This window comes from Heteronotia binoei, chromosome 3 (genome assembly GCF_032191835.1).
Source record: "Heteronotia binoei isolate CCM8104 ecotype False Entrance Well chromosome 3, APGP_CSIRO_Hbin_v1, whole genome shotgun sequence".
Taxonomy (NCBI): Eukaryota; Metazoa; Chordata; class Lepidosauria; order Squamata; family Gekkonidae; genus Heteronotia; species Heteronotia binoei.
The window spans coordinates 82,558,859-82,574,470 of NC_083225.1; the positions used below are offsets into that span (position 1 = coordinate 82,558,859).

The 15,612-nt window shown below is 40.6% G+C and overlaps 1 protein-coding gene across 2 annotated transcripts in view; it reads right to left on the reverse strand.

Annotated features, from left to right (window-relative positions):
- DMD (dystrophin) overlaps positions 1-15,612 on the reverse strand; it is a 1,885,017-nt gene that overhangs the window by 1,259,546 nt on the left and 609,859 nt on the right. For both annotated transcript variants that reach the window (XM_060234097.1, XM_060234096.1), the window contains exon 8: positions 10,050-10,228. In XM_060234097.1, coding sequence (XP_060090080.1) covers positions 10,050-10,228 — 179 coding nt within the window. The remainder of the gene's footprint in view (positions 1-10,049; positions 10,229-15,612) is intronic.

The window sequence follows — 15,612 nt, forward strand, 5'->3', positions numbered from 1 at the left end:
GGGCCCCAATCTTCTCGACCATTGCCCCCACTTGCCTCTGAGGTGCCTTGATCACTTTCATCCCCCATCTGTGTATGTAGGGGGGGGCAATGCTAAGATCCCTTTTTTCTGAGTGGGTGCTTTGTCCATCAGGCTAGTAGATCTTCTGGGGCCCCAATCCTTTGGGGTTGTGAATAGTCACTGTATGTGCAGCAGGGACCCTCTCCCAACCATGGAGGTTGTCTTGGGACTGTGTCGGGTCCTTTATCCTCACCAATCAGCCATTCTGGGTTGTCGGAGGCCTTGTCGGAGGCCTCTTCGTTAACTGGAGCTCTCTCCACCATTGTGGTAAAAAGTTTCCAATTCAGTTAAGTCCCCAGGTGGGGATTACTCCCAAAATGTCAAGCACCAATATTTCTCAATAATCAAGTCATTTGTTTTAAATCAAAAGTAGGTTTATTGTTAGAAGCTCCAGAGCTTTGACACCTTCTGGGTTATGTCGCCTTGAACTCAGCGGGTTCAGGGTTCACGGATCATCTCTCCTGCAGACCCTCTGAATCAGGCAGGTGGAGGGGGTGCCACAGATGTGGCACCCCCAAGGAGACCCTGAAAGGTTTTCTTTTGGCATGGGACTTTTACAGGAAGCCAGGGGCACAGCGGCGGCTTTTCCTGTTCTTCTTGTATGCCCCGAAGCTCCTCCGCCATGATAGCTAACACAGCAGGAAGAGGTGAACCCCCGACTGCTTACTTTCTTTTCTTTCAATAAGCTTCTGATGTATCGCTTCCCTACCTCAAGCATGGCAATTCTACTTGGCAAGTAAGTGTGCTTTCAATACCACTGGCTAATGGGTCATTTTACATAACAACAAGCGGGTCAATTCAAAGGAAGGGAAAGAGGTCGATGGCATCTCCACTTTCCCTGTGAATGAGGCTTCGAAAAGTTAAAGAACATCTTTAAACATTGGAAATAATCTGAATTAGACTGAATACAGATACCTAAATCTACCTGGACTATAATTGGATATGAGTTAAAGAGGCTATTATCTGGCTGCAATATGGTCTAAACAAAAATGAGATATATTCTAGAGAGATTTCTCTTTGTAGTCTGATTGCAATTGAAATGGTAACATTCAAAATCACAGCTGGAGGAGATTTGGAAAGACGGACTAACTGGGTCCCTGAGCTAATTTTCAACTTGGATTAATAGACTGAGTTTGTTGACAGAGAAAAATGGCATTGCCAAGCAAAATGTTTTATAAAAAAGACATATTAAGTAGCATAAATTCTCTGACGCAGGATCTTGGTTCATTAACAGAGTTGATTAAGAAAAAAATGGGAGCTTTTGTGCTGAAAGCTAGCGAAATCTCAAATCTACATGAGCAGAGTGTTAAAGAGATCCTGGTGATATCTGTGGAATTGGAAAGGGAGAGTGATCCGCTAGGAAACGAACAAAAGAAAACCAAAATGGAACCTTATGACGCATTTAAAAAGAAAGACCAGAAATTGAGACTGACTGAAGTTTTGTCGAGAGGAACAAATGGTGTGGAATTCTTCCCACTTTTACCAAGAGGGATGAGTGCATTAAGGAGAGAGAAGGTGCATCTCAACCAAAAAATCAAGATGTGGAAATTTTTCAGGAAGAAGGGTTTTTTAATTGCCTCTCTCCCCGTGGATAGTCAGAAATGGCACTCTCAATAAGAACTGACATGCGATTTTAAAAGGCTAAGTGAGATTTTTGAGTTATATTAAGTCGTTTCTCCCAGAGTAATATGGATATAAAAGCTAAAGGACTGAAAAGTTTTGAAAATAATTTTATGTAAAAAATAGTTAACTTAGATTAACTTTTAAGAAGGCAAACAACATAATTATTTTGTAATTTGGCAGATTTGTTCTCAATAGATAAAGATATTTGTTTCTTATGCTCATTTTAATGATGATATTGTTAAACTAATAAGCTAGTCTGTATTTTTAATATGGTTGAGTTAAGCAGCAAAAAATTAAGACGTGGAAGTCTTTTAGGAAGAAGGATTTTTGAACTGTTGTTCCCTCTGTGAGTAATTAGATATGGAATTTTTAATAAGAACTGATATGCGATTTTAAAAGGGGAAATTGAGATCTTAAGGATGGAAAAGTTTTACAAAAAATGTTATATAAATAATTAGTTAATTTGGATCAATTGTTAAGAAGTCAGACAGCACAATTATTTTGTAATTTGGTAGATCTGCTCTTAGTATGTTTGTCTAGAGAAACTGTATATATTGAGACAGATAAACAATTATGTTTTATTTTTAGCTTGTTAAGGATAAAGATATTTGTTTTTGATTGTATTAAGGAGACAGAAGGTGCATCTTAGCCAAAAATCAAGATGTGGAATTTTTCAGGCAGAAGGGTTTTTGAATTGTCTCTCTCTCTGTGGGTAGTTGGATATGGAACTCTTAATAAGAACTGACATGTGACTTTTAAAGGCTAAGTGAGATTTTTGGGTTATAATAAGTTGTTTCTCCTAGAGCAATATGGATATAAGAGCTAAAGGATTGAAAAGTTTTGAGAAGAATTTTATGTAAATAAATAGTTAATTTGGATTAATTTTTAAGAGGGCAGACAATATAATTATCTTGTAATTTGGTAGATTTGCTCTTAAAAGATAAAGATATTTGTTTCTTAGGCTCATATTAATGACTATATTGTTAAACTAATAAGCTAGTCTGTATTTTTAATATGGTTGAGTTAAGCAGCAAAAAATCAAGATGTGGAAATCTTCCAGGAAGAAGGGTCTTTAAACTGTTGTTCCCTCTGTGGGTAATTAGATATGGAATTTTTAATACGAACTGATACACAATTTTAAAATGTCAAGTGAGATCTTTGAAAAGTTTTACAAAAATGTTATATAAATAAATAGTTAATTTGGATCAATTGTTAAGAAGGCAGACAGCACAATTATTTGGCTGATCTGCTCTTAGTATGTTTGTTTGGAGAAACTGTCTATACTGAGATAGATAAACTACTATGTTTTATTTTTAGCTTTTTAAGGATAAAGATATTGGTATCATATGCTAATTTTAATGACGATATTGTTAAACTAACAAGTTAGTCTGTAATTAGATAGTCTGTAAACTAACAAGTTAGTCTGTGCTTTCAATATGGTTAAGCTTAGCCAGCCAGTTCTGTGTTGAGACTGCTCTGACTCTTTTATACTTATATGTGTTGAAGAAGAATTGTTTAGACTTGCATTTCAAGTAATAGTTTAGTAAAAAATCTATAATGAAAGATAAAGATGGTAAAATATATGGGGTGAACCTCATACTTGCAGGTAGAAAAAATTGGGTATTTTATTTGGAGGTAGAACTGTAACAGATATATTTGCATTCTTCTTTGTTTCTGTTTTCCCCACTCTGTATACACCCCTTCCCCTCTTTAATGTAACTACGCTTGTGCCTTTTCTTTTTGTAGTTAAAATCAATAAAAATTATAAAATTCAGAAACTCCGGAGCTTCGCCAAGGACACAAGCCTTGGGAGTAATGGGGTACAAACAGTTACACAGTTGCTATATAGGATGTCATCAAAGGTTACATTACAGATGCATACTTGAGTCACGGGTTCAAAGGTTACTAGGCAACTATCTATTTTATTACCAAGGAATCTTATGCTATTGAAAATATTAAACCTCCTCACTCTTCTTTGTAGAGAGATAAGGATTGCCTGTGTGAAACTGGGGGAGAGGCGACTAGAAAGTACTAACGGCCAGTCTGTAATATAAACATCCCGTGGCCAGATGGTTTTACTACATGCCCGCTAGGTGTGAATTTGCAGTTCAGAAGTGAGCGCGCTTGACACCGCCCTCCACTTCGAAGCTCAGAGTGGCTCACAATCTCCTTTATCTTCCTCCCCCAAAACAGACACCCTGTGATGTGGGTAGGGCTGAGAGGCACTCTCAGAAGCTGCCCTTTCAAGGACAACCTCTGCAAGAGCTATGGCTGAACCAAGGCCATTCCAGCTGCTGCAAGTGGAGGAGTGGGGAATTAAGCCCCATTCTCCCAGATAAGAGCCTGCACACTTAACCAAACTGGCATCACAAATACACCAAGGGTGTAACCACTACACCAAGGGGCATCAACCTAAAGAAAGACAGGACATTACAGGGAAAAGCAATGGGCAGGCCTCTAAGATCCACCAAAGACATTCTACTTCTAAAAAGAGACCTGAATCAAACAAAAGGTCCATACCAAAAGGAGTTTTGGAAACCATGGGGTGAAAGGATGCTGAAACAAGGGTGAGTGCACTGCTTAGTCTACCAAAAGAGATGTAGAAACAGGAAGAAGCTCCTGGGCAAAAGAGAACTGAAACTGGGAGGTAATGCAGAAGGTGAATTTGAAAGGTGCTTGGAAATCGCAGCAGAAGGCAGGTGTAAAAAGGGTCATTGTCACCAGCACAGTTGTGAACAAAATCCAAAGGTGCAGCCAGCTACTACTTACAGCTTTCGGGTGGCAATCAGTAAAGAACACGGGGCAAAAAAAATATTCCACATCTCATCAGTTATATGTTTTTAATGAGTTTCCAAAATTAAACACTTAAGAACATAAGAGAAGCCATGTTGGATCAGGCCAATGGCCCATCCAGTCCAGCACTGTGTCACACAGTGGCCAAAAAATTATATATACACACACACACACACACACAAACAAACACACTGTGGATAATAGCCACTGATGGACCTCTCCTCCATATGTTTATCTAACCCCCTCTTGAAGCTAGCTATGCTTATAGCCGCCACCACCTCCTTTGGCAGTGAATTCCACCTGTTAATCACCCTTTGGGTGAAGAAGTACCTACTTTTATCCATTCTAACCCGACTGCTCAGCAATTTCATCAAATGCCCACAAGTTCTTGTATTGTGAGAAAGGGAGAAAAGTACTTCTTTCTCTACCTTCTCCATCCCATGCATAATCTTGTAAACCTCTATCATGTAACTCCGCAGTCAACGTTTCTCCAAGCTAAAGAGCCCCAAGCGTTTTAACCTTTCTTCATAGAGAAAGTGTTCCAAGCCTTTAATCATTCTAGTTGCCTTTTTCTGCACTTTTTCCAATGCTATAATATCCTTTTTGAGGTGTGGTGACCAGAATTGCACACAGTATTCCAAATAAGACCGCACCATCGATTTATACAGGGGCATTATGATACTGGCTGATTTGTTTTCAATTCCCTTCCTGATAATTCCCAGCATGGCGTTGGCCTTTTTTATTGCAATCGCACACTGTCTTGACATTTTCAGTGAGTTATCTACCACGACCCCAAGATCTCTCTCTTGGTCAGTCTCTGCCAGCGCACACCCCATCAACTTGTATTTGTAGCTGGGATTCTTGGCCCCAATGTGCATTACTTTACACTTGGCCACATTGAACCTCATCTGCCACGTTAGGCTTCCCAAGCCTCCCGCCCTGGCGGGAGAATACTGGATTTTCAGTCTCTTTTCCCGCTTTCCATAACTCTGGAAGCGGGGGGAGGAGGGGGGAATGGCACCAAGGAGCATTTGCGTCGTCCGGGGAGGAGGTGCTGAGCCTGGCAAGGGAATCTTGAGAAGGGAGGCTGGCTCGCCAGCGAGCGGGTGGAGGTGGCTGCCGAACGCAGGCGGGTCTTGACGGACTCCAATGCCCGATGCTTCTCCTCCTCCCTTCCCTTCCCACCCAGCCCCGTTGCAGCAGCCTTTCGCAAGCTGCTTCCCGCGCCCAGTCAGCTGGCTGGGGGGGGGAGGAGAGAAGCCCCGCCTGCAAAGGACCATGTGCCTTTGCACCTCTGGAGGCTTGATTGCAAGGCTCCACTTTGGGATGGTGTGACTGCTGCTGTAAAGAAGCTGGCAGCAACTCGTGAGTAGAAAGGCCAGTCCCTCGCTTCAGTTGCCAGAAAGGGGGGGGGGGAGGGAGGAGGAGAGGGAAACGTCTTCATTATTCCCTATGTGGAGATCAATTCTCATAGGGTATAATGGGGAATTAATCTGGAGGTTTTGGGGGCTCTGGGGGAGCTGTTTTTTGAGGTAGAGGCACCAAATTTTCAATATAGTATCTAGTGCCTCTCCCCAAAGTACCCTCCAAGTTTCAAAACGATTGGACCAGGGGGTTCAATTCTATGAGCCCCAAAAGAAGGTGCCCCTATTCTTTGTTATTTCCTATAGAAGGAAGACATTTTAAAAAGTGTGCTGTCCCTTTAAATGTGATGGCCAGAACTCTCTTGGAGTTCAATTATGCTTGTCACACCCTTGTTCTTGGCTCCACCCCAATGTCTCCTGGCTCCACCCCCAAAGTCTCCTGGCTCCACCCCCAAAGTCCCCAGATATTTCTTGAATTGGACTTGGCAACCCTATGCCACGTTGACGCCCACTCACCCAGCCTCAACAGATCCCTTTGGAGTGCCTCACAATCCTCTCTGGTTCTCACCACCCTGAACAATTTAGTGTCATCTGCAAACTTGGCCACTTCACTGCTTACTCTCAACTCCAAATCATTTATGAACAAGTTAAAGAGCATGGGACCCAGTACTGAGCCCTGCGGCACTCCACTGCTTACCATCCTCCACTGCAAAGACTGCCCATTTATACTCACTCTCTGCTTCCTATTAATTAGCCAGTTTTCGATCCACAAGAGGACCTGTCCTTTTACTCCATGACTCTCAAGCTTTCTAAGGAGCCTTTGATGAGGAACTTTATCAAAAGCTTTCTGGAAGTCAAGGTAAACAATATCTATCGGGTCTCCTTTGTCCACATGTTTGTTCATCCTCTCAAAGAAATGTAACAGGTTAGTGAGGCAAGATCTTCCCTTACAGAACCCATGCTGAGTCTTCCTCAATAACTCGTGTTCATCAATGTGCCTACTCATTCTGTCCTTGATAATGGTTTCTACCAACTTTCCCGGTATTGAAGTCAGACTGACTGACTGTAGTTTCCTGGATCTCCTCTGGAACCCTTTTTAAAGATGGGGATGACATTTGCTACCTTCTAGTCCTCAGGAACGGAGGCAGATTTCAATGAAAGATTAGATTTTTGTCAGAAGACCCACAAGTTCAACTTTGAGTTCTTTCAGAACTCTTGGCTGTATGCCATCCAGATCTGGTGACTTATTCGTTTTTAATTTGTCTATCAGTTGTAGGACCTCCTCTCTTGTCACCTCAATCTGACTCAGGTCTTTCAACACCCCTTCCAATATAAGTGGTTCTGGAGCAGGCAAACACTTCTTATCTTCCACAGTGAAGACGGAGGCAAAAAATGCATTCAGCTTCTCAGCCATTTCCCTATCCTCTTTCAGTAATCCTTTGACCCCTTGGTCATCCAAGGGCCCCACTGCCTCTCTGGCTGGTTTCCTGCTTCTAATATATTTGAATAAATTTTTATTGTTGGTCTTTATGTTTTTTGCAATATGCTCCTCATAGTCCCTTTTTGCCTGCCTGATCACAGTCTCTGACATACAGAGCCACCTGCCTCCAACCCTTCCCTCCCCATCCTTCCGATATAAATTATATTCAGGAATCACCGTGTCCTACTGATTCTCCTCAGTCTTGCATTTGATTTGCCACAGCCTGTGTTCCCTTTTATTAATTTCACTTGGACTAGCTTTCTACCACTTAAAGGAGTCCTTCTTACCTTTTACAGCTTTCACTACTTTGTTTGTTAACCATGCAGGCCTTCTCTTATACCTGTTTGTGCCTTTCCTAACTTGTGGTATATATTTTATCTGAGCTTCTAGGATTGTAGTTTTATATAGCCTCCAAGCTTCCCCAAGGGTTTTGACTGTATTTACCTTTCCTTTCAGTTTCCTCTTCACATGCGTCCTAATCTCTGAGAATTTACCCCTTTTAAAGTTAAATGTGGTTGTGCTGGTCTTTTGGGGCAACTCTCTATTTATACAAATGGTGAAATCAATAACGTTATGATCACTGCTCCCAAGCGGTGCGATCACTTTTACATCTCTCACGAAGTCTTGGGCATTACTTAAGGCCAAATCCAGGATCGCCCCACCGCTGGTAGGTTTAGAGACCATCTGCTCCATAGCAGTCATTGAGACCATCTAGAAACTCAGTCTCTTTCTCTTGACTAGAACACATATTGACCCAATCAATCTGCGGGTAGTTAAAATCACCTATGACGACATAGTTTTTACGTCTAGCCACTATCTTTAAGCCTTCCATCGTATTATAGTCATCCTCAATCTTTTGATTTGGTGGGTGATAACAAACTCCCATAGTTAAATTTCCTTTTGGGCCCTCTATTTCGACCCAAAGCGTTTATAGAAGGGAATCTAATTCTCTGATCTCAGTCTTACTGGACTGTATGCCCTCTCTGACATATAGAGCCACCCTACCTCCCTATCCTTCCGATATAACTTATATCCAGGAATCACCGTGTCCCATTGATTCTCCTCATTCCACCAAGTTTCTGAAATTTCCACAATGTCTATGTTTTCTCGAAACACTAAACATTCCAACTCACCAATTTTACTTTGAACACTTCTAGAATTAGTGTACAAACATCTATAATTTCCCAGGCAAGCTAGGCCCGCCACCTTCCTTCTGCTGCCTCGAGACTCTGGCAGGCAGTTCATTCTGTTTGTCACCATCTCAGTGGACAACTCTGATGCATTACCCGGTAGAAAAGTAACAGCTAACCCTTCATCTCTTTGAGATGAGTCCTCTCGAACCTCTCCTGTCGGCTTTCCCCCAAGATTTAGTTTAAAAATTGCTCTGCCACCTTTTTGATTTTAAGTGCTAGCAGCCTGGTTCCATCTGGGGACAAATGGAGACCATCTCTTTTGTACAGCTCCCGCTTATTCTAGAAAGCACCCCAGTGCCTAACAAACTTAAACCCTTCCTCCTTACACCATCGTCTCCTCCACACATTGAGACTTCTAATTTGTGCCTATCTCTCCAGCCCTTCACGTGGAACAGGTAGCACTTTTGAGAAGGCTACCTTGGAGGTCCTGGCCTTAAGTCTCCCGCCTAGCAGCCTAAACTTTTCCTCTAGGACCTTATGACTGCATTTCCCCACATCGTTGGTGCCAACATGTACCACGACCACTGGCTCCTCCCCAGCACTGTCTATCAGCCTATCTACTACACGCTTAATGTCTGCTACCTTCGCACCAGGCAGGCACGTCACCATAGGGTCAGTATGCGGTTTTGCCACCCAGCTGTCTACTTGCCTAAGGATCGAATCACCAACTACCAAGACCTCCCCTATCTCCCTGCCCAGGGATGGTTCCTTGGCGCAAAAGGATTCGCGCTCACCAACTGAAGAAGAGGTCCCTTCTGAGGGAGCATTCCCCTTATCATCAGCACGGTGCCCTGTTCCCTCTCGACCTTTATGCTCCCTGGCAGCAACGGGGCTGCCACGTTCAGAGTGGGGCTCATCTAATACGTCCCCGAGAGTCTTCCCCGAGTGCCTCTGCTTCTCCAGGTCAGTCACCTCGGCCTCAAGGGTACGAACTCGTTCCCTGAGGACCAGGAGCTCCTTGCATCAAGCACACACCCAAGACTTCTGTCCAGGGGGCAGATAGTCATACATGTGACACTCAGTGTAAAACACTGGAAAGCCCCCACCCCCGTGCTGGCATTCTACCTTCATGATAGCTTTTTAAAAATATACAGTCCCCTTTTAAACCCTGTTTGTTTATGTGGCTCCTGCCTGGAGAGTCTGCTTACCTTATTGGGAACACAAGGAATCTGGGTTCCTGGTCCTTACACAGCCCCCAGGCTAAGTGCCACAGGCCAAGAGCCATTTAGCTCTCGCCCTTCGGCTCACGCCTCTGGCAAGGCGCAGCTAAATAATGCAAAGAGGGTGTGGAACACAGCCACTCCTAATCAATCAGCAACAATCACCTTCAGCCCTTCACACAAACTCAGAAGTTTTCAGCAACTTCCCCAGCTGCTAAACCAGAAACCTCATGCTTGTAGCACTTCTCTGCTCTATCCCAGGGCTCTCTGCAACTTTAACTCTCTTTCTTCCTAACTAAGATATTCACTCCAAAGTGTTACTTTTAATTTTTGTTCTAAAACTAAAATGGAAAGTGAAAAATTTCAGAGGACTTACTTGTTGAAAAAAGCGCTGTTGAGGTAACTGAACACGCTCTTCTCTAGTGTGCTTTGATTGCCGTGGCAATGTTTCCACTTCCTGAATGGCTTCAAGTGTAACTTGCTGGGGCAGGACTTGGAAAAGTGATGTCACATACATCAAGATGGACTTTTTATCAGGATAAGCTGTTGCAACATCTAGAAAGCAGATTAAACACACAAGCTTAGACAGTCTGCAAGACTTCACAGAAAACAAGCAGACTAATGAGCAGTCCATTGTCCATTTAAATCCTCTAGGGACTAATTAGAGTACTGCAGTCAACTCCATGCTTTCATATTGAGCTTGAATACAAATGAGAAAGAGCAAAAATTCCTTGAGGATCAGCGAAAACAGACAGTTTGTTTCTTATGCTCATAATTTTCTCTCTCTCAAAGCTGTTTTTTACATTTAATCATCTAATACTTTATTGTCAAAATGAATGACCTAAATATAGGCAGGACTAACAGAAGAGACATATTCATAAGACAATTACAGCTATTACGGATATGCAGACATTGCTTTCATTTTCATTTTTTAAAAAAGAAATCTGTTTCTTGCCATTATCTCTTCATTATTAATTCTATTTCATTCTGTAATGTCATTTGTTTTTTGCTATGTTTGGGTTCCATGGGTAACATATTACCAGTTGTGTTTTTGTTTGTATCTATCAAATTAAGACCATATTTTCCAAGACAGTACTGATTTCTTGTGGAATCCTACTGTCCAATCTTCTGAAAGATAATAAGACAGACAGTAAGGAAGAACTAGTGTGTGGTGGTTAAGAGTGTGGAACTAATATCTGGAAGACAAAGGTTCAGACCCCCACTCATGTCAGGGAAGCTTGCTGGGTGACCTTGGGCCAGTTACACTCTCTCAGCCTAACCTAACTTATAGGGTTGTTGAGGATAAAATGGAGGAGAGGAGAATGATGTAAGCTGCTCTGGGGCTCAAGAAAAGTCAGGTATAGATGAATTAAATAAACAAACTAAAAAGCTTTATAGGCAATTAAAGTTGCCACTTGCCAAGTTCATACAGAGAACAGTTTGACACTTCAAGAAGGCAGACAAGAGGAAAGTCATACAAAAAAACACTGAATGCTATAGGTATGCCCTTGATTAAGACATAAGGCTATAGAACAAGAGGCCTCAAGAAGATCTCTAAGCCTTTGTCACTTCACTAAATTTCCTTGTGGTCCAGCATTGTTCTATTGTTTTATTCTGTTCTGTATTATGAGCCAATATGTGTACTTACCTTTCTGACCTCTGAAGAAGACCAATCTAGATCAAAACGCATCAGGTCAAGTTGAGTGGGTTCCCATTGAGGTTTTATAATTTTACATAGGATAGAGGCTTATGATGGGCCCTTAAATGGTTTTAGCTTTCTACAATAAATACATGTATGTTGATTTATGATTTTTTTACACTTTGTTTTTAACGTTCGGCCCTTTAATTGCATATTAACATTTTAGGTTTCTTACTCCAGTTTTTGGGTTAAGTTTCTTTCCCTTCTTTGTTTTTCTTACTACGAATAAACTCAAGGAAGTGTCAGTCAACTGGTCAGTCAGTCACCACAGGGAAATGTTTTAAGGCAAGCACAGCAGTGTTATTTTTAAGGCAGGTTGCCAAAAAGGGAAAAAATGCTATAAAACTGATGCCTAGTGGGTACTCTAACCTGGGAACCCACAGCCAAAGGGGGATATTACACTGAAGAGCCAGTGCCAATCTGAGTAGACCTGGGGGGTGAGGGGGGGAGAATCTTGCAATGTCCAGCCATTTCATGTTTTCTTAGCTCAGAGCATTTTATATTTTTGGTTTATATTTTTTAGTTTCTGCTGTGATCTTTGTGCTTTTTCCTTGATGTTTTATTTTTAAAATTGCATCGCCAAATCCCACTATCCTCCCCATCTTTCCAATTTTAACAAAACATTGCAAGAGTTTTAAGCATTGCATTTTAAGTTTAAAATATACCTTTAATTGTGTTTCTCTGAATCTTTTTAAAAGTTTATATCTCTACTACCTGGCATTACATTTTGTGATATGCATAGCCTGGCTCCACAAAGTCCCATTTATATCAGTTTTGGCTCTTGTAACAAATGAGTTCAACACCCCTGCTATATAGAATGCATCAATGGCCTTTGCAGTCTGATACAGGACTGCATAAAGTGGCAGATACCATACTTGTGTCATTGTAATCAAAGCCAAGCAGTTTCTATGCACATGCTGGGAAAAGTGAAAGTAACAGAACTGCGGGGTAGATCATCTAAGTGACAGAAGGTGGCTGGTTGCCAGACTGCATCAGCCTGGACAATGTCAGCATGACTCAGCAGCAAGCTGATTGGTTACCTGGGTGGATGGTTTGTATAAATGTGCAAAGACACTTTACTATGTGTGGGATATGTATGATGGAGTTGCAGCGGAGCATTCTGTCGGTTTGGAGAGTGGAGGTGTAAATAAACTGTATATAGTGGGTTTATCACTGCTGTGTGCAAGCCTTCATTCTTTGCATCACTAAAGACTACCCTCACTAAGCACAGGCGCCCCTGATAGTCTGGTGCAACTGTATGTCTGATAAATACTGAGATAATAGAAGAATGAATAAATGAAAATGACTGAACACAATCAATATTAAACACCATGAAAATTACTGGGTGTTTGAATACCAAAGGAACAGACGGAAACCTATAAAAGACAAGACAGCAGTACATGACAAGCTTACATTCATTTGGAGACTGGCAGCAGAGCAGAGGCTTACATTACAATATTAAAACTATAGAATAAAGTTTGAGTTCAGTGGCACCTTTAAGACCAACAAAGTTTTATTCAAGGTATGAGCTTTTTTGTGCTCACACACTTCTTCAGATACAATGGAATATAAATAGAAATAACAGTCATACATATACAGGGTGGGTAGTCAATTATCATACAGAATACTGAAGGTGTTTTAAACATATTAAAATAATGAGTATTTACTCCCAAGTTTGTGCCTTGTTGTAATAAAGCTCTTTTAGATAAGAAGCATTGCCTGGATTCCTCACGCACATCCTAGACTGCTCACTGGAAACTATTATAAACACCTTGGGGTTGTACTTCTGGGCAGCACCGGATGCAGGAGCAACTGAAAAAAGGAAAACCAGAGGAGACAGTGGCTACTGAAGGAGAATTCCAAATACTACCTAACAGGAGAATTGAGGAGTACATAAAGATGACTTTCTGTGCTCGTTTCTGGACAGGGCTGCATGCTGGTGAGAGGAACTCACTGGAGACAGACAGTGATTATACTGCACAGTTTTAATGTAAAATGTAAAATTTTAAGGTTTTTAGGTTTTAAATGTTTGAATTTAAATGTATTAATTTGTTCCGATTTTATTGTTTTATTATTTGTTGTAAGCCGCCCTGAGCCACTTGTGGGAAGGGCGGGATATAAGTTACGGAATAAATAAATAAATAAATAAATAAATAAATAAATAAATAAATAAATAAATAAATAGAAAAAAATATGCATCCCCCCACCAATTGCACAAACACACACTTCATATACAGTTGTAAATTCCAATGAATGAAATGTTTTAAAGAGAAAAAAAACTTAACTGTGAAAAAATGTTACAAGATCTGATTCATTCTAGTCAATTTTGAAAAAAAAAATCTAGTCAATTTCAAAACTTTTCTTATGATTCTCTTCTCATGCTCCTGATTGTAATCTGAATCTCTAAATCAAATTGCTAGGCACAAAAATATGTTTTTGTGTTTATACTACTCATTCTAATTTATCAGCTGGCAATTAAAGGACAATTTTTTTAAACCATACAGATATTCAAGTGAAAAAGTTGTGTTGCTACTATGTTAGATAATTTTCTTTTCCCATAAAGATTGAATAAGCAGGGTGCTTAGTTTTCTTTGGATCTTGAAAAGGAATTTGTCTTTAGAAAAACCAAAAGAGTAACTAGTAGTGTTTTCCAACAGGAATTTTGTCTGTGTACACACTCATGGAGTCACTTAAGAAACAAGCAAAACAGAAATTCTATGGGGAAAACTGCACTCTTTTGAGTCATACACTCAATTTAGAAACTGACAGATTGGCAACTTGCCACTTTATTTCTTTTCTATTCAAAAAGCAAACACCATCCAGATCTTCTGCTTCACTGAACAAGAGCAAGTCTATGAAAGATGTTTAAGGAAAGTATAAGCCTTCAGTTGTTATAAGCGAGAATACAAATCTATTAAGATTGAATGCCTGTACCTACTGGAGTTTCTAGAGAAAAACCTAAATGTGACTTCATGAATATAAAAATATATGGCTTTTGAAAACAGCCCCTGTATGTCACTCTGAGAAAGCCTTGATTTAGCTCAACCTTTGCCATAAATAACAATATTGTAAAAAATGTAAGTTATATAGCACCTCTTTCAAATAGCATTTTTGTTGTTGGTATTAAAATTTACCTCATGCATACTGAATTGAATCAAGATATAAAGAGGTTGTTGTATAAGAATTTATTACGAGTTCCATAAACACTGGAAGAAACCCAGGACCTTTTAATAGCAATGAGGTTTCATAGGATCTGTAAGATCACAGGTACACTGACATTTGCTTCCCCTCTACTAAAGATACAATTATGTTAAAAAAGATACTGTACATTAATTCTATGCAGACCTGATGATCATGAGGCCTCAAAATGCCCAACTCTTGAACATTCCAGCAATAAAACGTTCAGTCGCGGAAGAAGGAAGCCAACAAAGTAGGATAATTATGCTGCAACTGAGGTCCAAAAACTTAAGTCTTATTTGTTATAAGTGAGAATACAAATTTATTAAGAGACAATAATAAAACACCACTAGTGGTCACATACAGCTCTCAACTCAAAACAGCTCAGTGCATCATCAGCAACTTACAACCTCTATTGGATAATGACAATTCTCCTTCACAAGTTTTTTTTTTTGGGGGGGGGGGTGCAAACCTTTTCTTGCGCACTGTCTCAAACAACTCCTCACCCACAATAATACAACATCTAATTTGAACATGGACACTGGTACCAGAGCTTGCGATAAAGCCAGATGCAAGCTTTGCTGCCACAAACACCAACAGCATAATCACTGGACCTAACAACATCAACTACACCATTTCAGGCTTATTTATTAGTTCCTCTTCTAACACTGTATTTGCCAACAATGCCCTTCAGTTCTCTACATACGGCAAACAGGTCAAACCCTATGCCAAAGGATAAATTGACACAAATCTGACATCAAGAATCACCACACTGAGAAACCTGTAGGAGAAAATTTCAGCCTCTTGGGGCACTCAAGGAATTTCAGAAACAGCCTGGAATGGGAGACTGCTGAATTACAAGTCATTACAACCCTCAGGGAAATGGAACCCCAAGCGTTAACAGAGATATCAGGTTCTTATCTCTGTATACATGCAAATTCACTCAGTTCTTGCTTAAACCCAGAATTGAACTTTGTTGGTCTTAAAAGTGCCACTGGACTCAAACTTACTTCTCACATCTGTTGTTAACTCTTTTTTTATTATTTATATGCTAATTTGCTGC